The sequence below is a fragment of the Setaria viridis genome, chromosome 2 (assembly GCF_005286985.2).
Source record: "Setaria viridis chromosome 2, Setaria_viridis_v4.0, whole genome shotgun sequence".
NCBI classification, from domain to species: Eukaryota; Viridiplantae; Streptophyta; class Magnoliopsida; order Poales; family Poaceae; genus Setaria; species Setaria viridis.
Window position 1 is genome coordinate 28,583,889 of NC_048264.2, and position 24,189 is coordinate 28,608,077.

Consider the following 24,189-nt stretch of genomic DNA (forward strand, 5'->3'; position numbering starts at 1 on the left):
CCTCCACTCTCCCCCTTCTCCCGGCCCGCACCCCTCCTCCCGCACCCCTTCTCCTCCCGCACCCCTCCTCTCCCACACCCGCCCGCCAGCGCCCCCCTCCCCAAGCCCCCGCTGGCCCCTCCCTCCCTCCTCCCTTACTGGCGACCCTCCCCCTCCTCTCCCCTCTTCCCTCTCTCTGCCCCACCCCTCTCTCGCGCGGCGGCCCCTCTCCGACGGCGTCTCCGGCCGCTGCCCCGCCCCTATCCCTGGATCCGGTCGGATCCGGCCGCCGCCCCACCCCTCTCCCCAGATCCAGCCGGATTCAGCCGCCGCCCGCCCCTCCTCCCCGGATCCGGGGGGGACTCCGCCCCTCCGCCCCGGATCCAGCTCCCCAACCGCTGACGGCCTTCAAGCAGTCGTGCGGTGGCGAGCTGTGCTGCTGTGGCCCACGACGGAGCAAGGAGTGGGGCAAGCTTGCTCGTGCGGCGGTCGACGTCAAGGCCAGGGTGTGGTGGAGGTGGTGGCCGGCAGGTGTGGTGGTGGAGGTGGTGGTGGTGGTGGCGGCGGGCATGGCGGCAGGGAGGCAAGGCACGGCAGCCGGTGGGAGGCAAGGCACGGCGGCCGGTGGGAGGCACGGGTGCAAGGCACGGCGGCAGCGTCGACGGCAGGCGGTCGGGGGCTGGCGTGGTGGCGGCGGGCATGGTGGCGGCAGCCAATGCGGTGGCGTGGTGGCAGCCAATGCGGCAGGGAACGGTTTTTTTTTCGAAAATGCTTCACCGTGTGTTGGTTTAGCACTCGGCAATTGCCTTCGCCGAGTGCCCAACCAAAAACACTCGGCAAAGTTAACTTTGCCGAGTGATCTTTTGCCGAGTGCTCTTTGCCGAGTGTTACACTCGGCAAAGACTTCGCCGAGTGTTTTTGGGGCTTTGCCGAGTGCCCCTGTCTCCCGTAGTGACTTGATTAGGCCAACTTAATGGACGGTTTTGTTTTGTTCTTTCTAAATGTTCCATATCAACAAAATAACAACAAAATCATGGTTGAAACTCCTCCAAACAATATATTATTTCATTCTATTATCTTAAAGGCTCCCATATAGCATTTAGTTCGATGACTCATTAAAAAATTCCTTTTTCTAGAAAATGACTCATTAAAAGTTGGCAAGATGAAAACCCTTCCCTTTCTCTCCCTTCTTTACTTTTATGCTATATCCTTAAAAAGTCTTAAGTAGTATGTAACCAAATGATAATGGAACTTGCATTGCATTGATAGCGTTTCTTATGCATATGTTGCACAATTGTGTATAAACTCTTTGCACTGCGAAGACTAAACTTTTTCTTCTTACGTGTATACTTTCTTCACGTCTTGTTGTTTCCTTCAGTTGTTTCTTCGTGCACGACGCAGGATCTGCCCAGCACATATGAAGCATTGGTGCTCTTGGAAACCACCAGTTTGTTGTAGTCTCTCAAGAGAACTCCGACGAGTCACAGACACTCACAATAATTTGGTGGTAGGTGCAGCAGTGAGAGCATTGCCAATGTTTCGGTGTCCCCTACAATCATGCATGTTTTCTTCATGCAGCACACCAGCATGTTTCGGTGTCCCCTACATATATGCGTGTTTTCTTCATGCTCATGCAGCACACAAGCAAGCCTGACGGTGCTAGCTTCATTCAATCGCACATGCAGCAAGCGACTAATCTACCGACATGTTATGGCTCAAGTCAATTATACAAGCAGCTCTCATTTGTTCACTATTTCTTTCTTTTCTGAACCTTTAAACGATATTCAAATACATGCATGGCCTCAGCAAATGCAGTAACTCCATGCGTGCACAAGCCTGAAAATGACCACCGGCACCGCATCTATCTATACTATATCTATCTATCTATATCTATTCTATATCTATACTATAAAGATTCAAATAATTGAAAACACTTCCTACTCAGAGTTAAACATCCTTACCCCTCACAGAGGACCCACTTGACAGGTGAGGAGGGGTACCAAGGTTTTGCGAAAGGGTGAAAACAATGCTTTCTAAAATGGTTCTGCCGTTTTGCCACTTCTTTTTTCACCTTGAAAGAATTTTACCCGTTGTGCACCCACCTCGTCCCACCCGTCAATTTTGCACCCAGATCACTGCGCCCCTACGCTTGCCATGTTTGGCGCGTACCGCGTACCTGTTCGTCCACCTGTTAATTATGTGTCAAGATTTTCGGTCCATGATTTTTCCTCCGCGTGAGATATCCACCCATGCATGTTGATCATGGTGATTAGAAAGGAAGCTTATTCACATTGGACCTTTTCTCCGCGTCCATCCATCCAATCCAACGGTGATTAGAAAAGGAAGCTTATCTTAATCACCGTGATGTTTTCCTTTTGCTTCAAATCACATCATGTTGTTTCCTTTACCTCCTGCTTGAGTCACACATTACTTTCTTCTGCTTGTATCACATCGTGGAGGACGTCTCCTTTTGAGCTACCATTGCCATGTGCCTCCAAGCCGTATTCAATGCTAAGGGATCGTTGCACGCCTACAAAATGTAGACCTCCACATCCGGCTTGCCAATCCTACCCCAGCGCCCACGGGTGCCTCCAAGTCCGCCTTGCGGAGCAGGTCACCATTGCAGCTATTAACTGAAGGCAAAGTCAGGCCCTCCTTGCTATCCTCTTAATATCCTTCTACGACCATCGCCCTGCTAACCTTCTACGGCGTCTGTGGTTTCTACGGTGAGCTCACCTCGTGTGTAGGAGGCGGCATGGATGAAAAAGATCGGCACCGAATTCTCTTATTAGCATGCACATGCTTAGTTTGACAGCCAGGTAATGTTTTGTGTCTCCTCATTGATCAATGCCACAAATGATTAGTGTAATAGCCACTGGTAGATCAATAAGGTCTAATCCCTCTCATCTTGCAGGAGTTTTTTTGAGCTATTCATAACTGATGGATCATCATTGTCCACTTGGTGATGTGACAAACATAATTGACCCCGAATCTGGACTTGGTCGTAAGAGGTCAAGAGGAGAGTTTGGCTGGCCTCATTTGGTAGTAGAAGACACAGTTGTTGGCGCGGAGCATGTTATATATCTTTTCTTTTCATCTCAGATTACTTTTGGTTTTTTCATGCTCATCATTTCAGTTCCAAACTTGCAGTTCATGAAGAAAATAAAAATGTTGATCCGGCAGAACTTAAAAGGCAAAAGAGAAGAGATAAATATGTCAGTTTGCCAGAGGAGTAAAAGGAGAAGATGCATGCAAAGGCCAGGGAAGGTTACTATCGTAGGAAGGCTGAAGGCAAAACAATCAAGCCACCACAAAATTTAGAAGGCACACCATCATCCTTGAACACCACTTCATTTTGTGACAGAACCAGCAAAATCGGATCAGGTCCATGTAATGGACCTGAGTTTCCAAGCACAGTCACAGGGTCACCACAATGTTTGTCTCCTAGAGGTATTGTTTTTTTAAATATGATTCAAATAGCTTTCAAATGCTACAGATATGATATTTTGATAGGACTAGAGGTTCTACCGATGGTCGGTATTTTGATTGCAAATATTATGCAATAAAAGAATCATATTTATCATTGATGCTGACAATATGTTGTTGCTGTAACCAGGAAATAATAGTGGTCCTGAAAATGTTGAGCAGTTTGGATCAGAAATTTGGGAGCCAGATGACATGGAAATAGTGTTGGAAGGTAAACTTTTTTCTATCACTGAGTCTGCATCATTGATTACGAGCTCATTGGACCATCAATAAAATATTTTTATTCGTGCCAGAGGAAGATTTGGATTTCTTGGAGCTTGATGATGTTGTACCGGACAATTATGAAGACAATGAAGCAAGGGTGTTTCATGAGAGAGGTAGATTCAGTTAAATATTGTTATTCACTTCTTTAACATCTGTATAGTGTGCAATGTATATTACTATTTACACCATTTATGATTTTTTTTCTTGGAAGTTGTTCATTACAAAACATGTAGAGATCCAGATGTGTTTGTGCTAGATCATGATCCATATGATGCAGTATATAAGGATCTACCAACTACTCACCATGTTCTCTGCAAAGTGGCGAATTGTGAATATTGTGGTGCTATAAATTTTCTCAGTGAAGGAGATAGTTTCTGCTGTAGGAAGGGGAAGGTGAATATATACATTCCTGATGTGCCAGATGAGCTTTGTCGCTTGTTCACAAGCCAGACAGACAGGTATACATTATATTTTAGAAAGAACATTCGATATTTCAACTCACATTTCTCATTCACCAGCTTCGGTGCCTATGTTGATCACCGCCTCGCCACTGCCACTGGTATTGTTTTGTCGACTAAAATGATTTTTAGGCACTTTATATCATTTCCTTTCTCAAATTTACATTCTTATCGTAGGTACAGGTGTTTATACTTTCAAGGTACATGGTCAGATATATCACAAGCTAGATCTTTTATAGCCTAGTGGGAAGGGTCCACGGCATATGCAGTTGTATTTTTACGATGTGGATGAGACTATGGCACACAGAGCAGAGAGGTCTCCTCATCTTGATGCCAATTTTTTTAGAACTGTTTGGGATATACAAATACATAATAACAATCCATATGTCAATACATTCCGGCGTCTAGGTCAAGTGCCAAACCTTGATGAGTACAAGATTGAATTGAATACGAGCATTTCTGTGGACTAGAGGAGATTTAATGTACCAGCAATGGATCAGGTGGCTGCCATCTGGCAGGATGGATCAGACGAGCAGCGTAAATTTCAACGGAGTATAATGGTATATGCAAACTCGGGGCATGCACGGTTTATAAAAGCATACCATGGCTGCTATGATCTGTTGGCTTATCCCCTGTTCTAGCCTGGGGGAGATACCGGTTGGGAGGATAAAAAGATATTATTGGAAGAAGCACCAGTTGTGCGTTTTCCAAGGAAAAAGAGAAAATATACAAAGCGTAAACAAGCAGGTATGTGCATCATCACCATGTGATTATTATAAACAAGCAGGTATGTGCATCATCACCATGTGATTATTATATATCAGTTGTTAGTTTACTGATTGGTTGCATCTATTCTTCTAGATGCAAATAGTGAAATACTGGAAGACAAGGATAAATCTTCATGTAAAAGAGTTGCCAGAACCAGTGGTGGTGGTATTGAACAAGGTTCCATTATATATATTTGTTCAATTAGATTTGCGATTGTTATATTTTTCATAATGCAACACAATATAATACAAGTAACTAATAAGTTAATTACAAAGAGATTGACGGAGAGAACGATGGTGGTGATGGGGACAATGGTGATGGTGATGGCGGTGATGGAGATATGTGTATTTGTTTTCGCATTATCTTTGCTTTGCTAATTTTACCAGATTTTTTAAAAAAATGATATAGGTGTTGTAAATTTTTTGCTCATGCATACGGTATTGGTAATTCAGGGTCACGATTGCATGTGAATGCGCAGGAGTATTACTGTTATATCATGCAAATACGTGATGGGGGTATTTACAATATTTTTCTATGGAAGACGTCTCTTCCAACAGTGGATTGTTGATATGTATATAAAGATTGAGTCCATGCGCTTAGATTGGTACTCCAATCCAGAACATCAAAAGATTATATGAGCAGATCTCTACCAGGTTTATCCACTAACCATTCATTTATTTAATGCATAATATATGAATTTACAATAGGGTTCTATCCAGTGTATTTTTTTCTTACATTCATTTATTTAAACAGGGCATCCTTGACACCCTTGCTGCTGGAGAGGTGGATGGTTTAAAGGCTGGTAAACGGATTGTGCTATCTAAGAATTTTCTTGGAAGCGACCGTGATGTCCACGCAAGGTTCATGGATGCCACGGCTTTAGTTGCACGTTATGGTCGCCTAGATTATTTTGTGACAATGACTTGCAATCCTTACTGGCCGGAGATTATGGAACAATTGTTTACTGGCTAGACACCCCAGGATAGACCAGACATTGTTGCGAGGGTATATCATGCGAAGCTACTTGACCTTCATGATTTTTTGATCAATAAGGGACACTTTGGGAAGGTGGCTGCTTGGGCACATGTCGCTGAGTTTCATAAGTGGGGTCTGCCACACGAGCACTTTCTATTAATTATGGCCAAGAGTGCTAAGCTGAGCGGGCCTGACGATTTTGATACACATATATCAGAAGAGCTTCCGGATAAAAATAAATATCCTCTCCTCCATCAACTTGTTTGCACACACACATGATGCATGGCCCGTGTGGAACTCTTAATCTAGATTGTGCATGCATGATTGATAGTGAGTGTCCTTTCAAGTATCCTCACCAGTTTTGTGATAGCACCCAACAAGGAAAGGATGCATATCCTATTTACAGAAGGCGGCAGGATGGACAAAAGGTTTTTATCAGGAAAAAGTGGTTGGACAACAGATGGGTTGTTCCATATAACCCAATACTTTTGAGGCATTATAACTGTCACGTTAATGTTGAGGTCTGTTGCAGCATCAAGTCTATTAAGTATATCTACAAGTACATTTATAAAGGACATGATTGCTCCTCATTTTCGGTTGAAACATGTGGTGAAAATGGACCTATAGAGGTCAATGAGATCAAGCAGTACAGGAAAGCAAGATGCATCACTGCAATAGAAGCAATATACAGGTTGTATCATTTTCCAATGTACTCTATGTCACCCCCTGTTCTACAAATGCAAGTGCATCTTCGTGGTATGCACATGGTTCCATTCAATGAGACCGACAAACTTGAGGGATGAACAGAGAAGATGCTAATGCACCCAAGTACCTATACAGGGAGTTTCCAGAGCATTTTAGGTGGATTAAGTCTACAAAAATCTGGATGCCTAGGAAAATAAAATGTTTCCAGATTGGAAGGCTGGTTTATGCACACCCTAAAGAAGGTGAGAGGTACTACCTACTTGTGCTCCTAAACCATGTTAGAGGAGCAACTTCATTTGCTTCACTTCCGAACTATGCATGGTATGTTGAGTTTGTCCTTTAGAGATGCTGCTGATATGCTGGGCCTTGTGGACATTGATAAATCTTGGGATGATGCACTTGTTGAGGCTACTTCATTTAAAATGCCTTGTTCTTTGAGAATGATGTTTGCTACAATTATGGTGTTCTGTGAGTACACCAACATCCGTGAATTATGGGACAAGCACTTTGAATCTACGGTAGAAGACTACCATCTTACCCATGGTAGTTCATCATCGGTTACTCAACTTGTGCTTAGGAACTTAGCCTATATCATCCATTCGATGGGCAAGGACATACGAAGCTATGGACTTCCTGAACTAGATGGGTCAGGTGAGATATGTTGATATTTTCTGAATAGAAGTGTAGAAAATTCTATCGCGAAATGTCCATTAATTATTTGCACTCATTAATAGGTCAGTATAAGTATACTTGATAAATCCTTCTGTATATGATTATAGTGAGTGGTCCTGGAAAATATATCGTGTAATAATCTACTCTTCTTATATAGTCTGAATTGAGGTTATGTGAACTACAGTTTTCAGATGTACATGGCAACTTTAATTTCATATTAGCAAGTTACTAGATTGATAGTTTCAATAGTGTCAGATGTGGATTTTTTTTGATTTGTGTTTTGAGATTGTGGTAAATGAATTTTGTAACTTATAAAAGATGATACTTTCTCTTGGCCTCATTTGCTAAATAAATATTATCAGGTGACTGCTAAATAAATATATTTTTAATTGTTGCTCTTTGTTGATAATTCAACAAACTTGCTGTTTGAGAGTTGCTTAAAAATTTTCTAACATTAGTTTCACATAATGTTTTTTAAACAACAGATCACACATCAAGAGACTACTACAGAGAGTTGATGGAGGAGAGAAAAATTGGTTTTGAAGAACATGATCTGAAAATTATTGACTCGTTGAATGCGGAACAGAGGGCTGGTTTTGCTGAAATATTTGAGCATGTGGTTAATAATCGAGGAAAGGTATTTTTTGTGGATGGTCCTGCAGGAATTGGAAAGATGTACATGTATAGGGCATTGCTTGCTAAAGTGCGTTTGATGAACCTTATTGCAATCGCTACCGCAACTTCTAGTATTGCAGCTAATATCATGCTGGGTGGTCGTACTGCACACTCTAGGTTCAAGATCCCTATCAAACTCGACAATAATTCCATATGTAACTTTACCAAGCAGAGTGGTATGGCTGCATTGTTGCGTACAGCCTCTTTGATTATATGGGATGAAGTAGCCATGACACGGAGACAAGCAGTTGAGACGCTTGATAGGTCATTAAAAGATATAATGGAATGTCCTGATCCTTTTGGGGGCAAGGTTATAGTATTCGGAGGAGATTTTAGACAAGTTTTGCTAGTTGTGCCTCGTGGGACCAGGGCACAAATCACTGATGCGACACTGCAGTGTTCATATATATGGGACAACATACAGAAGATATAGCTGCGACAAAACATGAGAGCACATAGTGATGGTTGCTACTCTGAATTCCTTTTAAGGATTGGCAATGGAACTGAAGAAACATACATTAATGATTGTGTGTAGCTCCCTGACATTCATTGAGTACAAATCTGATAAGTCAATTGACATGTTGATTCAGCACGTTTTCCCGGATCTGAAAGGCAACTCTATATCTGCGGAATATATGCGGGAGCGTGCAATTCTATCCACAAGAAATGAGCATGTTGATGGGCTGAATGCTAGGATGATCGACATGTTCCCAGGCAATGAAAAGGTATACTATAGCCATGACTCAGTTGATGATGACACATCTATAACTGCCCTCTTGATTTTCTCAACTCAATTACACCGAATGGGTTACCTCCTCATGAGCTCAAGGTCAAGAAGAACTGTCCTATTATACTCCTTCTAAATCTTGATCCTCACAATGGGCTTTGTAATGGTACTCGTTTGGTGGTTAGGGGGTTTGAGGATAACGCAATTGATGTTGAGATTGTCAATGGACAGCATGCTAGGAAAAGGGTTTTTCTTCCCAGGATACCTCTGTCCCCTTCAGAGGATATTACACTCCCTTTCAAGTTCAAACGAAAGCAGTTCCCTATCAGACTAAGCTTTGCTATGACTATCAATAAAGCTCAGGGACAGACGATACCTAATGTCGCCATATATCTCCCTGAACCTGTGTCCTCGCATGGACAGCTTTATGTTGCATTGTCAAGAGGTGTTTCCCGGAAGACTACATGGATTTTGGCTAAACCTAACAATGATGTTGACTATACTGGGACGAGAACAAAGAACATTGTTTATAGCGATGTGTTGGAAGCATAATAATACAGGTTAGTTTGATGATGCGTGTATAAGTATATTTTATTTATTTTTATTGGATACGGTAACAATTCAACTTATGATTTGTAACACGGTGCAAAATATTTGGAACTGGTTGGCTGTTTGTTAACTGCTGCACAACAGTTCAATCAGCCTGACGTCTCACGTGCAGCCTTCTATTATCAGAGTTTAGTTCAGATGTAAATAACATTTTTTACTCCATCTAACTGGAGATGGATATTCAATCGATGGGATATGTATCGTTATGTGATATGCAAGCTCCCGTCTGTGTGTTAAGGGGTGTTGTTTGTGATGCAATTTTTCCATTTGCTTGCATGCATCTTATTGGACGGTGGCATAAGGTCCATCTCAAATAAAGTATGAAATTTATGGTCCATGTAATTGTTTGTGCTATGCAAATATAAGTAACTATAATGTATGATGAAATAGTTTTAGTATGGTTTTTTTAATTAAGAATTACAGTCTGGTTTAAATTTTCCATCCTAAATAATTACGGTATACTTATTAATGTACAAATTATAGGTTGATCTCAAGTGTGATAAACTTATAAGTCTCTAAGTTTTTTTCTAAAACACGTGCATGCCGCACATACACTTTACTAGTAAGCATATATAAGCATTCACATTTCCTAGGCCAGGTCAGGGCAGGAGCGTGTCTCATATGGTGAGAGGTTAGTGGTGGTGAGAGGTTAGTGGAGGACAGGGTGGATGCAATGGTGGTGGGAGATAGGCGACCGACGAGGCGGCGAGGTCGCCACTGGTCAGGTTTGGTGGTCGAGGCTAGCGCACGGTGACGGGGCAGCACAGTGAGGTGGTGCACAGCCGACTACATGGTGCGCAGGAAGGCGGCGGGAGATTGAAGAAGGCCACCAAAGAGGGTGCGCACTGGCTGTGAGGATGAAGATAACTTTGATGTAGTGGTCCCCAACTAGTCCACTACATGGAATTATCGCAGGGTGAGTGGCTATCTGGATTCTGGAGCACCCCTTCGGTTCAGTTGACTGTAACTTGTCTAATCCAGCCACATTTAATGAATGCAATGAAGCTTCAATTGTCTCTAAAAAGATCCATGAAGATTCCTAACTCTTTAGTACTCTAGTACGTAGTCATTACACTAAGACCTATTAAATTTTAAGAATCATTTTCAGATTACACATCACTACTACAATTCCTCAGTATCCTAGAGTTTGATTTCCTAGGGAAAAGGGTGTAAAATAATTTCCCTGCCAATTTTATGTTCAAATAATTTAATAACTTTTTTGCAAAACATAATACAATGCAAATGCAGGTAGAGTACTCTACTTCTATGAATACCTACAAGAAGAGACTTGGTCAATAGATTTTCATATTGAAGAAGTGGCAACAAGTGCCCCGTTAATGGGCGTGTTACCTCCAACAGAAAGAAATATCCAAATTAATAAGAAACACATGGCATCAAACCTGGAGTTTGCATTGATTGCTAGTAGGCAGGGGATACAACTAAATCTGCTACCCGTCCATGTTATTCCTAGATTCTCAAAATAATTTAACAGCTCATGCCTTTGTATTCATAGTTCCACTCATGTTTAAAGTAGAAGTCTACTAATTTTTATGACGTGTGTGTATGTATGAAAGTGAAGTGTCAGCGTGATGTGTGAATATGATTACAATGCTTTCTCGCTCCGCCAGCAGGCAGCTTTTTCCCAAGGAAATGCAATTTATGATCTCAAAATTAAAGCCTCACCGTGTGCATGCGTCTCCTTTCTTTTGAGTCATCTCACTAACGTGACCTGAATAACCTCGTGCCAACATAGCATTCTCTGGACGTAGGCGGCCCGCTGCGGCTGCTGGATCTTTCTTGGTGCGCATAGGACAAACATGTTCCAGGAGATCCAGTGTTGTGCGAAAGAAGAGATGTTGCTCTCATGTATATTAGTCTTAGCGGGACCACGTGGACTTGCCCCTAGCAGCCAGCCGACAACGACTAGTGCTTGTCTTAATTCAAAAAATAGATCAATATTTGTAAAGATTTTTCCAAAGAACCTTCGAAAGGGTAAGGAGCTCATGTAATAATCCACTATATATATACTAGCTATAGATGCCCAGCTCATGAAAAAAAACTAGGCACATGAGTATTATAATCACACAATTAATTAATTAAAGGAAAAAACGATACAAAGCTCAGGCAGCAGAGTAACTTACAACCAACGGAGCAGCAGGCATAATCGGCCACATATTACGCATAGAGTCGTTAACCTAATTACAATGGCAACATAGTAGCTACGGCTTCCTATGATGACATACCCCAAATAATAATCAACTTAGAAATAAATATATATACTAGTCGGTCCCGACAACGTTGCTGTGGTGACAACCAAAAGGGCAATAGCATCAGCTGGCGCATATAGTATATCATCCTTCCATAAATATTTTGTAGAAAGTTTGGAGAAATGAGTGACATCTTTCTACCACATTTAAAGAAATTAAACAATGTAATTCCGAATGCATCCATCATGCTAGTTAGATGACATGGCAAGTAGATAAAGAAGACAGACTAAACACATAAACATAGTTTTTTATTTATATTTGCTCTCAAATTAGAGGGTTACTGACCTAGGCAGCCTTCAAACACAAAGGTGATCACTTATCCCTAATCGAACGTGACAACCCTACCTTACAAAATCAGGGTTTACAACAAATATTATGAACCTAGAAAACAACTATATTACCAACAATAAAGTACTGCAAATTTAAATAGTAAAATGCAGAAGTAGAAAAAGCGATTTGCTCACAAGATAAGACAACAATTCTAGGCAAAAAAATGAGAGAAGTTAAAAGTTAGAAAAGTAGTACTAGATAAAAACCAGCACACAAAACCCTTTTGATGTCACGTTCTTGTCTCGCAACACCACTTATATCACCAAGCAATATAATCCGCTCAAAATCATGGAATCACGCCAAAGTAATGTAATAGCAGATTGCATAAATGTATATTATAAATTGAGACTCGCAGCACGTCTACGTGAGAAGATAATAAGCTTAGCGAACACGTAGTTCTCTCCCAAAAAATCAATTTCGCCGCTCAAGTTCAAGTCTGATCCAGTGGGTGGTTGATGGAGATATTGGACCTGACATCGGCGTCGAGGGGAACGTCCAAGGCCCCAACCCGAGGAGCAGAGGAACACCACCGCAGCAGGAGACATAAGTGTAACACCTCTGGTCTTAATTATATGCATTAACTGCTAATAATGTGTATAATCATATCACTAGGATTAATCATGCATGCATAATTATATTAAATAATGTTGCAAGAATTTGGTACATGTGTTAATACCTTCTCTTTTAAATTGTTTTTCAATAAATGTTTATGCTAAATTTCCAATTAAATATCAATAAAAATCTTAAATATGAAAATAAGGTAAATTTTACCAAAATATTGTTCTTTAGAATTGCTCTCATGGTCCTTTCCATAAAACATGCACAAATCTCAACCAAATATGTAATTAATTTATTCATCTTGTTACTAATTAAATCTTTATATTGTCTGGCCCCTACCTAGCCCGTGACCAGCCCATATACCAACAGAACTCACCCTGCCATCGTCCGTGGCGGCGCATTTGCTCGCGTCGCCGTCGTATGTGCTGAGTTAATTAATAATCAATGGAGGAGGCACTCTATTGCTTAATTTGTTGGATTACACAACAATCCATCACTAGCGATAGTTTATCTTGGCGTTTGGGTCACATGCACCAGAATCAAACAGAGTTCTAACTTGTGAGACCTATCGCCGTCGTGAAGCACGAAGATCCCTCGCCATTTTTGTTTCAGGTAACACGATTTGCTCACGGTAGTTGGAATCTTGGGCCAACAAAACCATAATCAATGCAAATTCCGGATCATCAATGAAATCGGCTGCTGCCCGCCGCCCGCCAGCCCGTCGCCCAGCCCCGATGCCGGCAGAACGAGCACGATAGATTCCCCATTCAGCGGTAGTTTCGTTTTTCTCGGCGTTTATCAGTTTGTATGGACTGAGAATGGGCTGGGTAAGGGCTGCGGGCTGGGTAAGGATTAATACATCACTTAATTCATTGCTTTGAGATTCGTGTAGATTTTCAAAAGAGGACCACTGGAGTATTTCTCTTGTTCTTTATGTCAAATGAATCATTGTTGAACCCTGAACAAATTTTAAACCCAAAATAATAGACTCAAATTATCAAATTAAATGCCTAAATACATGAAATTCCTAGGTGTTGGCATCTCTAAACCTTTGGCCAATACAAAACTTGTAGTTCTTTGTATCTTGTGTCTCATGGGTGTGATCTTGGTGTGTGAAATCTTGGCCGAATTGCTCAAAAACATGATCAACTCCAGTCGAACACATGATTTCATCCTCAATTAGAACTTTCAGTTTCAATTAGAAACATGTTTTTGGCCAAACTTTGGAGCTTCATATTTCTAAATCAATTGCTTGAATCCACCAGAGTTGAATACCGAAGTTGTTCATGTTTGTACCCTCTACAACTTTTAGCATGTGTTTGGTTACTGGGTCGATGTGGGTCGGAATGGGTTCAACCCACGTCGTCTCGCATTTGGTTCAAAAGGGATGTGGGTTGAGTCTGACCCACATGGGAATATTCCCTCAATGTCCGAGTTCGTTCGGTCCACTTAAAATGAAGAAATCCAACCGACCCAGATGAACAGCATTGCCTCCGTTGTCTCCTGCGCGCGAGGGAGGACGGCGCTGGACGGGGTGGCGGAGAAGGCCCCGCGGGGCCGCATCGGCCGGAGCAAGGCCGCACAGGTGAGGCATGGAGGCGGGCCGGCAGGGAAGATGAGGCAGGGCCGGCGGGAAGCTGTGGCGATGGCCGGCAGGGAAGCCGCAGCGGAGCTGGCGGCGCGGAAGAAGAACGAGCAGCCGACGGCGCAAGGAGATGGAGCGGGCGGCCGGCGGCGCAGAAGAGGGAGGAGCGGCCGGAGGCGCGAGGAGATGGAGGGGGCGACGGCTGACGGGGGCTGCTGGCGCGGAAGAGGGAGGAGCGGTCGGCACGCCGGGGGGAGCAGGCTGTCGGTGGGGAGCCATGTGGCAGGGGGAGCAGAGCCAAGCGGCGGGGAGGAGCCGGGCCGGGAGAAGCTGGGGAAGAAGATGGAGTAAAAAAATAAAGAGGATAACATGTGAGGCCCGCAGCTGATAGGTGGGACCTGCTACTAACGGTGTTAAAATGTCACCCATTCTATCCCTCTCAAAACCTTCAACCAAACAAAAGATTGGGTCCAGCCCATCCCTCTTATCCAAACACGAGATGGATCGATCCTAATCCATAAAAGAGGATCGGCTCCGACCCACCCCGCGTTATCCCAAAACCAAACACATGCTTACGTTGGCCGATTTATGCGTTGCAATGTAAATTTTTGAGAAAAAAAATCACCCCAAAGCTGTAGAATTTGACGGCATGTATGGACACTGAATCTCAGATCAGCCTGCCACGATCAGTGCACCCCTTGGACACGTTCCCGTCCACATTCACCCGCCGAGCTTCTTAACACCCCCGCCCCCCCTCCACCCCCACCCCCACCCCCACCCCCCCCCCCCCCAAAAAAAAACCTTCTTCCCCATTCTTCTTCCTTCCTCACCCTTTTCACCACGAAGTCGAGCTCCTCCACCAGCCATTTACTCCGGCGACCCTCTCCGTCCAATAGATGCCAACCACAGCCCCCCCCCAACCCTCCCGTCAGCTCCAGCCGTCGCTCGTTGGGGATTTTAAATCCCACAGCCACCCAAGCCCAACACCGCCGTGACCACATCACCGCCAACAGCCCTCTCCGGTACCTCGCCGCCCACACCAACGACCTAGGCGAGCTCCCCGTGACTCCCTTGTCCCCGTGCGCTCATTTCCCCGCCTCACTCGCCGATGTCCTCACTAGCTAGAAAAGCCGCGAATGCCGCCACCGTGGTGTCCGGTGCGCTGTCGTGTTAGGAAACCTATGTGGATATAGTAGACTAGGCTGGCCAATGGGTTGGGCAAGCAAGTGGGCTAAAGAAATGGATTTTGTCTTGGTCCATGAAGGAAATATAGCGCCAGGTCGAATGGTCGGGGTTGTCGATGACCAGAATCAGAATCGGGGAAACCGGCGGCAGCAAGCTCACACTCGAGGCTAGCTTGGAGTAGATTGTATCTCCTACCTCCCTCCGACTCCCTTCCCCTTCCTCCGGAACCTTCCAGAACTGCATTTACTCACCCAAAAAAATAAAGGAAAAGGAGCCACAGGTGGAAGGGATAAAAAGAAAAAAAGGAGGAAAAAGGGGAAAGAATTACGGGAAAGAAAAAGAAAAATGGAATGAAAAAATATATTTAGGGCTCACTCAACTGTGAACGGTAGTGGGATTTGCCCTGAACTATTGCAGTCCGTCAACCGCTTGGAATATTATAATCCTTTCATTTCTTAGTGAATGAAAACAGCCCAGGGAACTGGTATTTTGGAATTTGGAAGTGTGTTTGTCAATGATTCGTTCCGTTACTCGCTGTTCACGTCACTGCTCCCAGTTCAGTCGTCATTATCGTTTCGTTGCATTGGTTTACAAATCTCAAGGCATAACATGGTCACAATAAGCTGGACATGTATAGAAATCACCCCATAAGCGAAATAGAAATGGTCTCTACTAGACGCTACCCCAATTAAGAAGTGTTCCTGATAACTGGCATTGTATAATCCAGTGCTCCAACTAACCTTTATGATAAGGATCCTGATCGTGATCAGCAATGTTTGAATCCTGCTCACTTTGCCGGCCTGCTTACGTGGCAGATCCGATTCCCTGCTCCCGTTTCCACTCCGCTTCACAAGGACGCCGCGAGATGGCGGCATGGGGTGGATGATCCAACTGCCTCGTTTTGTGTAGGTGTTGCCGTCCGCGAGCCAAGAGGAGAGGGAAAGCATTGTTAAAAGAGTAGCCGCCGGCGGCTTTTCCATGAGTGTGCCAACTAAATTAAGAAACCACTGAAGTGGGCCTGTCTGAGCACTGACACTGTCTATTTAGTCTGATTTGATCACTGCTCACCGGCAATCACCCTGATCCCTGAACAACGAAGCAGTAGTGAGTAGTGGCAAGGTTGAAGAAGCGGATCAACAGGTCAAGTTTCTATGGAGCAAGGCGGCAAGGCGGTGCTCGGGTGGGCAGCGAGGGACGCCTCCGGCCACCTCTCCCCGTACAGCTTCTCAAGAAGGTTTCCATCTCTCAGTCCAGCCATGACTAGCTTACTTCCTCTGTTCTGTCTTTTGTGTTCTGTACTGATCACCGTAATGGTGATATATATGGGGAACCTCCGAACCTGCCATTTTTGCTTCAAGGAACTCGTGGTGGTGATTTTCAGGGTGCTGAGAGACGGCGACGTGACGATCAAGGTGCTCTTCTGCGGGATCTGCCACACGGACCTCCACGTCATCAAGAACGAGTGGGGCAACGCCATGTACCCCGTCGTCCCCGGGTAATGATCGTGTTCCCCAAGCAACCAAGCAATGCAATCACAGATTTCTTCAGCGTTTCGGTCGATCGCAGCAAGAAATCCTAACGGCGCCGCTCATTTCGGTGCAGGCACGAGGTCGTCGGCGTCGTCACGGACGTCGGGCCCGGTGTCACCAAGTTCGAGGCCGGCGACACGGTGGGCGTGGGCTACTTCGTCGACTCCTGCCGCTCCTGCGAGAGCTGCAGCACGGGGCACGAGAACTACTGCCCGGACGTCGTGCTCGCCTCTAACGGCGTCGACGGCGACGGCGCAACCACCCAGGGCGGCTTCTCCGACGTCGTGGTCGTCGACCAGGACTACGTCGTCAGGGTCCCGCGGAGCCTGCCACCGGACGGCGCCGCGCCGCTGCTCTGCGCCGGCGTCACCGTGTACAGCCCCATGGTGCAGTACGGCCTCAACGCGCCGGGCAAGCGCCTGGGCGTGGTCGGCCTCGGGGGGCTCGGCCACATGGCCGTCAAGTTCGGCAAGGCGTTCGGCATGACTGTCACGGTGATCAGCTCGTCCCCGGGCAAGCGTGAGGAGGCGATCGAGCGCCTTGGGGCCGACGAGTTCTTGATCAGCAGCGATCCCGAGCAGATGAAGGCGGAAGCGGGCACGATGGACGGCATCATCGACACGGTGTCGGCGTGGCACCCGCTGGCGGCGCTGCTCGAGCTCCTGAAGCCGATGGGGCAGATGGTGCTCGTGGGGGTGCCCAGCAAGCCGCTGGAGCTGCCGGCCTTCGCTGTCTGCCCGAGCGGGAAGCGCGTGGCCGGGAACGGCGTGGGCAGCGTCGGCGACTGCCAGGCGATGCTGGACTTCGCCGGGGAGCACGGGATTACCGCGGACGTCGAAGTCGTCGGGATGGACTACGTCAACAAAGCGATCGAGCGGCTCGAGAGGAACGACGTGAGGTATCGCTTCGTCGTCGACGTCGCCGGCAGCCTGGGCGCCGATGCTTAATTAGGCCAGAATATGTTGCTCGCTTGTGCACAGCGCTTGTCTGTACCACTTTTCGTGGTGGTATCTTCACCGTGAATAACTAGTGCAGGGCATCGCAACACGCCAAAGAAAGTGTTGTACGCTAGCCACATTTTCATTCCTTTTAAATTCTTTTATACAAAGGCACGTATACACGCACACGCTCACTACTATGGATACATTCTACTCTTATTAGCACCTGCGAAAAACTATACCCATATACTTTGAGATTGATGAAGCCAAAAAAAATTATTTCACTCCAAGATCGAGTGATCAACCGGATTCACTCGTTTCCCTCCGCGAACAAATCCGTTTCGTTTCACGACGAACCCTCTTAAAAACAGGACCTATAATGTCACGACGGATCGTGACTCGTGGCACACGACCCGGTTTGGAAACAGCGCGGCGTGCAGAGGCCGACCGACCCGACTGGATAGTGGGCCCTCGGCGGCCTGGTCTCGCCCTGAAACGAAAAAAACAACGTTGCGATTTCCTGGGGCTCCTGCCCCCGCCCCCGGGATTGGACTCCGACCGGCGACCGCCGTCCGGCGCACTCATCAGAACTTCACAAGTCAGAACCAAACCTGACTGTGTGCGCTAATTCTGCCGGCCACACACGCTCGCACGTTGTTTACACTCTACTTATTATATTAGAGGTTTATGTATAAATAGTATATGCGGCACATCCTACCCCGTACGTTGCCAGTAGCCACTGAATCCTCTGTTCGGCTCATCTCAGCGCCCCTGTTTCTTCCTCTCGCCTGTGTTCTTCCCGTTCCAGGATGAGGGCGGCCACCGCGCTCGCGATCTGCGCTCTGTCCGCGCTTCTGTTCGCGGCGCGCGGCTCGGAGAAGCCGCCGGTGGCGGCCGTGGACGTGGCGGCGGCCGGCGACCTCGTCCGCTCGGGCGGGCACCGCTACCTGGACGTCAGGTGTCACTGTCGTTCCCTCCTTGTTCAGGCTCAATTTGTCTGCTTTCTCTGTGCACTCACGCATTAGTTGCTAGCTTGCCTCTCGTTGTGCTAATTCCGAATCCCGGAATCCAGTGCCGCGCAGAAAAACTGTTAGTCACGAGGCACCAAAAACAGAAAATTCAGTTTGCTGGTGTCACCCCTGTGCCTCCGACCTTGGTCTGATTGTTCTATGACCTTCAGACCTTGGCTACGATGTCAGTCTCTAGTGGCTACCCTTTCCTACTGTTGATCACCATTTTGGCTTGCATTAGAATCACCTTTTCCAATTAATTATGCTGTAAATAATTCTCCAAAGAATAGTCTAAGCAGACGTTTTTTCAGCCAGTGAGCTACAATACTCTTTTCTGAAGATCAAGGCTGGTTACCACTCACCAGCCCTTTCAGTAGCACTCTTGTCACTAAAAGAAATTTCAATTCTTTCAAAACAGTAAACAAAAACTTGTCCAGGACTGGTTTCATCATTTTATTCTTACGCTGCACGCGGATGTGTTTAGGATATAGTAGCCTGCAGGTTTTGATGAATCTGAACACAAATTAGCAGAACAGAGGAGGAATTCAGGAACGGACATGTGGAGGATTCCCTCAACGTGCCCTACCTGTTCTTCACTTCACAAGGCAAGTATCCTAAACATCTAAATTGCAGATCTTATATCAGCAATACATACATGTCAGGAATTTCTTGTCCCTAAGCTGTGATATAATCAGCTTGTCTACTGTTCTGCGTGTGACCTTGTATGGATTCATCAGGCAGGGAGAAGAACCCCAAGTTCATTGAGCAGGTCGCGGCACATTTTGACAAACAGGACAGCATAGTAGTGGTATTACTGATGATCGATCTATCAATTGCTCGTCAGATTAATTATATTTACATAGTGATCTTTATCTTGCTTGTTCTTCTGCTGATACACTTTTTTTTTCTTGAAAGGGCTGCAAAAGCGGAGTAAGGTCTGAACTAGCATGTTTTGATCTTATGGCAGCTGTAAGATCTCTTCCCCTTCCCCTTGCTTTCCCTTGAGGCTTCAGTTATCTTTGCATAAATGTGCAGCATAACACTATATTGTTCATTCAATCTGATTTATCTTATGGAATATCAGGCCTTAATAGGAAAAAGTTAATGTTGCAAGATTACCATGATCCTAATTTTCTTGCATGATTAATTTGGACTACAGAATAGTGGTATAGATCTTCACTTTCAGCTACATGGATATTCAATGTGAAGAAATCCTATCATGCCTAGCAGGATGCCGTCTGAGGGTTTCTTTGTTCTGAAATGGAAAAGATTACTCAGATTCTACTAGAGAAATCATGTATTGCAAATAATTCAAAATTGTATCTTAAGCTTAAGCCACAACCCTAAAACATCAGGACAGGTAGAGCAAGCTCTGCTGATCCTGAAACTCTACGGAATGATTTAGGTACTGAACAAAAGATCTTGTGTTTAAACACCTTCTCGAGGCCCCACTTTGAATGGGGGAGCTATCATCTCTGAGTATGCCCTTTGTTGTTTTCTTGTGGCCATGTCAAGAGATGGCCCATAAACAAAAGATACGAGTGGTTAAGTATGGTTTTATTGTAGGCATGTCAGGAGATGGCCCATAAATAATAAAAGATATGAGCGCTTAAGTATGGTTTTCTTGTGGCCATGTCAGGACATGGCCCATAAATAAATTTACCACTAGGTTAGATTCCCCTGAGAAGTGAAGAGAAGATTGGAGTAGCAATCTCTATTTCACTTATCTTTTGTCATGTATGTTGGAATGGTTTTCTCCCTTCACTCAAATCAGCAGTTGCTCCTTATTTTGGAAAATAATTAATTCATAGCTTGAACCCTCTGTTCACACTATTTTTACCATATCCATAGTTCTAATAAACTAAATAATTTTATTGTGTAAAATAGAAAGTGGTATGAAATTTAGGAGATTTTGATGGTAGCCGCCTTGTGTAGCACATGTCCAACATCACATAATGTTAGGGTGCAAACAAGTTTCGTTCACGCTGTTACCATTATTATTGCCTCACACTATATGCGGGGTTTTCTTAAAGCTGTATTAAATCTCAAGAAAACATCTGAATTATTTTTCATTGCTCACTTTCTTCTTCTCTGAAACATGTGAACGCTTACGAAAGCAGGGATTTGAAAATGTGAAGAACATTGAAGGTGGTTACGACGCATGGGTAGAAAATGGCCTTGCTGTGAAGAAACCTCAAGCACAAGATGAACTATAGCTTTTGCTATTATCCGGTTGTTCTTTTCCTTGATGTGTATTATATGGTGGATAAGTGTGAACCTTGGTATAGTTAATTGAGGGTTTAATTGAAAAGAGCATATATAGTCTACTGTGAACATTTAAATCGTGTGGAAACTTCTTAACAGATGCCGTAAAGAATGTAACAAGAACATCCTCCTTTGTTCTGTCATTGTAAAAAGAAAAGAAAAAGTATGTGCTCTCTGGTCCTGTTTGCTTTCATCTTTGTGTTAATCTTTGTCCTATCATCTTTATGACATATATTATAAAAGCTCAATTATTCCTTTGTTTTTATTTCAAAAAAATATTCATTTGTTTCGAATGCCTCACAGGAATATTTTTTATATTGGATTAAATCCTCGAAAGTTCCAGTGTTGTTGCTCACCATTGTGAAGGAGGCCTAACCGCCAAGTCTTATTATCTATAAAAAATATTGAAATGTTGGTTATTAATGTTTTAGAATTTAGAACAGCATGCTTGTAGCACGTGCATCTATAGTAGTAATAACTAGATAAAGATTAGAAAGTACCTGCACTAGTATTGTGTTCAAAAGAAAAAAAAACAACAAAGAGGGGGGCTCTGATTCAACCTTCTCTCCATGTACTTAAGCAAAGATTTGAACACCATGTCTCTTTTATTTGTACACACCAAACCATCAGAGCCACAAACCCACAATAAGCACATGAACTTATCAACAAGCGGAAATGATCATCCATTAGTTAATTATTGGGGGGGCTCTGATTCGACCTTCTGCAGTTACACGTAGGCGGCGGAGCCAAGGCTGCTGCCGGCGACATCGATGACGAAGCGGTAGCGGACGTCGTTCTTCTCGAGCCGCTCGATCGCCGTGTTGACGTAGTCCATCTTGATCACCTCCACCTCGGCGCCGATGCCGTGCTTCCCCGCGAACTCGAGCATGGCCTGGCAGTCCCCGACGCTGCCGACGCTGTTCCCGGCGACGCCCTTCCCGCCGGGCACGATGGCGTACACCGGCAGCTCCAGAGGCTTGTTCGGCACGCCCACGACCACCATCTGCCCCAGCGGCTTCAGCAGCGCCAGCAGCGGCGTGATCGGGTGCCACGCCGACACCGTGTCGATGATGCCGTCCATCGTGCCCGTCGCCGCCTTCATCTGCTCGGGGTCGCGGCTGACCAGGAACTCGTCGGCGCCGAGGTGCTCGACGGCCTCCTGGCGCTTGCTCGGGGACGTACTGATGACGGTGACCTTCATCCCGAACGCCTTGCCGACCTTGACGGCGACGTGGCCGAGGCCGCCGAGGCCCACGACGCCCAGGTGCTTGCCGGGCTCGTTCAGGCCGTGGCGCATCATGGGGCTGTACACGGTCACGCCGGCGCAGAGCAGCGGCGCGGTGCGGTCCAGCGGCACGCCGTCCGGGACGCGGAGCACGTAGTGCTCGTTCACGACGATGACGTCGGAGAAGCCCCCCTTCGTGGCGGCGCCGCCGTGCGCGCGGTCGACGCCGTTGGAGGTGAGCACGACCCCGGCGCAGTAGTTCTCGTTCCCCTTCCCGCAGCTGTCGCAGGAGCGGCAGGACCCGACGAAGTAGCCCACGCCCACCGTGTCGCCGGGCTTGAACCTCGTCACGCCGCCGCCGACGCCGGTCACCACGCCGACGATCTCGTGCCTGTGCGCGCGCGCCAACCAACGGGGAAATTAATTCGAAGGGCGTTCCTTGAATCCGTTATTGTTCTTGGCTCTAATCAAATTTTGCAGCGCATCGTTTGCGACATCCGGCGGCGAACTGGATTACCCGGGGACGACGGGGTACATGGAGTTGCCCCAGTGGTTCTTGATGATGTGAAGGTCGGTGTGGCAGATCCCGCAGTAGAGAACCTTGATCGTGACATCGTCGTCTCTCGGAACCCTGAAATTGGGATCACCAACAAGGATTCCATAAACAAGAACTAACTCTGTCAAGGAAGCACTCTGAACGTCTCTTCATCCAATTAGTTCTGTTCTCCAACCGGTCCCGACAGGGGGCAGCTAGCTGAAAGCAACAGTTTACCAAACTCTATATGCGTACTTTAATTTTCGGGCTTCAACTAAAGAACAGTGCTACTATCTTAGGTAAGGCTCCTTTTTTATGAGAACAGGAGGGGCGCAATCTTAGGTAAGCCTCTTACCAAGGACCCTATAACTAATTAAATCTGAAACGTTGTGTCAAACTATTGCCTGACAGCTAAAGTAGCTTCAGATCCTTTCAGTCTCGAGAGAAGCAGCAAATAATTTAGCCATCTCTTCAGTTTATTGTAGGATAGATGTTTTAAGAACTCGGCAGATCATCAGAAGCACACATGAGCAAAGCAGAGTGGCCAACACTGTAACGACAGCGACGAGGTGATGCGCCTACCTTCTTGAGAAGTTGTAGGGTGAGAGGACACCGGTGGCGTCCCTGGCCGCCCAGCCGAGCGCCGCCGCGCCGCCTTGCTCCTCCATCGCCTGCTCTCTCTTCTCCACGGACGCCCTCGCCCTCGGAAGCCGCGGAGCTCTCGAGGGCGACGCTGCACTGACTCCGACCCCGTGGGAGAAAGGCACGGGAAGAGATGGGCTGTGGATGAGGGCGCGAAAATGATGTGACATAACTGCTCTCTCTCTCTCCCCCCTCTGGTGGTGCTGTTCCGCGTGTGGGCTCAAGGAGGGCGAATGTCCGAGTGAGAAGACCAACCGGAAGAGGATTAGGATTTTGCCATGTTCCAAAGAGAACCAAGAGCTCTGGTTTGGTTGTCTAAAGGGATTATTTTTTTAAAGAATGATGCACAAGGTAGGGTGTGTTTCATTGATATAGCAGAAAAATACAAGACTATAATCATGAGAGGCCATATGCAAGAAAAGAAAAAGAAAAGAAAAATAAAAAAGACTCGCCCGGTTGAATTAGGACATCAACGCGGGTAACCACTCAACTCAAAACCGCTACACCCGACCAGTTGGATTGGGACATCAACGCGGTCTCCTACTCCACTCACCACGGCGGCACCCACCAACATTCACACTCATTTATTTGCTGAAACCTTCAGACGTGGTCCTGTGTCGATAGGGAACCGATAGAAGTAGACTGCACCGCACCGAGAAGGCCACTGCCATGCGGGACCATCCGCTGTAGTGCCGCTGCAACATCACACTCCACCGGACGGAGTGATACCACCGAATCCGAACCTCTCGCAGGCTGCCTCGCAGTTGTCACCACAACACGAAGGGGCTTCGCCACATTCGCC

General features: G+C 45.9%; 3 protein-coding genes across 3 annotated transcripts; 2 read left to right on the forward strand and 1 right to left on the reverse strand.

The window, feature by feature from the left end:
- The first annotated feature begins 16,180 nt into the window (after positions 1–16,180).
- On the forward strand, positions 16,181–17,843 carry LOC117843174 (probable cinnamyl alcohol dehydrogenase 8D). The gene is made up of 3 exons (XM_034723735.2): positions 16,181–16,477; positions 16,625–16,738; positions 16,846–17,843. The coding sequence occupies exons 1-3, from the start codon at positions 16,395–16,397 to the stop codon at positions 17,717–17,719; spliced, it is 1,071 nt and encodes a 356-aa protein (XP_034579626.1). The 5' UTR covers positions 16,181–16,394; the 3' UTR covers positions 17,720–17,843.
- Positions 17,844–18,409: 566 nt separating this feature from the next.
- On the forward strand, positions 18,410–21,178 carry LOC117845582 (thiosulfate sulfurtransferase 16, chloroplastic). Its single transcript, XM_072292214.1, has 5 exons — positions 18,410–18,668; positions 19,252–19,329; positions 19,462–19,528; positions 19,636–19,689; positions 20,841–21,178. Exons 1-5 carry the CDS (start codon positions 18,520–18,522, stop codon positions 20,934–20,936), a joined length of 444 nt encoding a protein of 147 aa, XP_072148315.1. The 5' UTR covers positions 18,410–18,519; the 3' UTR covers positions 20,937–21,178.
- Positions 21,179–21,536: 358 nt separating this feature from the next.
- LOC117845581 (probable cinnamyl alcohol dehydrogenase 8D) lies at positions 21,537–23,688 on the reverse strand. The gene is made up of 3 exons (XM_034726646.2): positions 23,328–23,688; positions 22,728–22,841; positions 21,537–22,601 (listed from the first exon to the last, which is right to left on the reverse strand). Exons 1-3 carry the CDS (start codon positions 23,555–23,557, stop codon positions 21,713–21,715), a joined length of 1,233 nt encoding a protein of 410 aa, XP_034582537.1. The 5' UTR covers positions 23,558–23,688; the 3' UTR covers positions 21,537–21,712.
- Between the last annotated feature and the right edge of the window lie 501 nt (positions 23,689–24,189).

Bases quoted from the DNA above. Each gene is read 5' to 3' on its own strand.
- LOC117843174 (XM_034723735.2), top strand. From the start codon at position 16,395: ATGGAGCAAGGCGGCAAGGCGGTGCTCGGGTGGGCAGCGAGGGACGCC. The intron at 16,478-16,624 runs GTTTCCATCTCT...GGTGATTTTCAG, and splicing joins CCGTACAGCTTCTCAAGAAG to GGTGCTGAGAGACGGCGACG. The intron at 16,739-16,845 runs GTAATGATCGTG...ATTTCGGTGCAG, and splicing joins ATGTACCCCGTCGTCCCCGG to GCACGAGGTCGTCGGCGTCG.
- LOC117845582 (XM_072292214.1), top strand. From the start codon at position 18,520: ATGAGGGCGGCCACCGCGCTCGCGATCTGCGCTCTGTCCGCGCTTCTG. The intron at 18,669-19,251 runs GTGTCACTGTCG...ACAAATTAGCAG, and splicing joins CACCGCTACCTGGACGTCAG to AACAGAGGAGGAATTCAGGA. The intron at 19,330-19,461 runs GTATCCTAAACA...TTCATCAGGCAG, and splicing joins TTCTTCACTTCACAAGGCAA to GGAGAAGAACCCCAAGTTCA.
- LOC117845581 (XM_034726646.2), bottom strand. From the start codon at position 23,557: ATGTCACATCATTTTCGCGCCCTCATCCACAGCCCATCTCTTCCCGTG. The intron at 22,842-23,327 runs GTAGGCGCATCA...TCCCAATTTCAG, and splicing joins CCCTACAACTTCTCAAGAAG to GGTTCCGAGAGACGACGATG. The intron at 22,602-22,727 runs GTAATCCAGTTC...GCGCGCGCACAG, and splicing joins ATGTACCCCGTCGTCCCCGG to GCACGAGATCGTCGGCGTGG.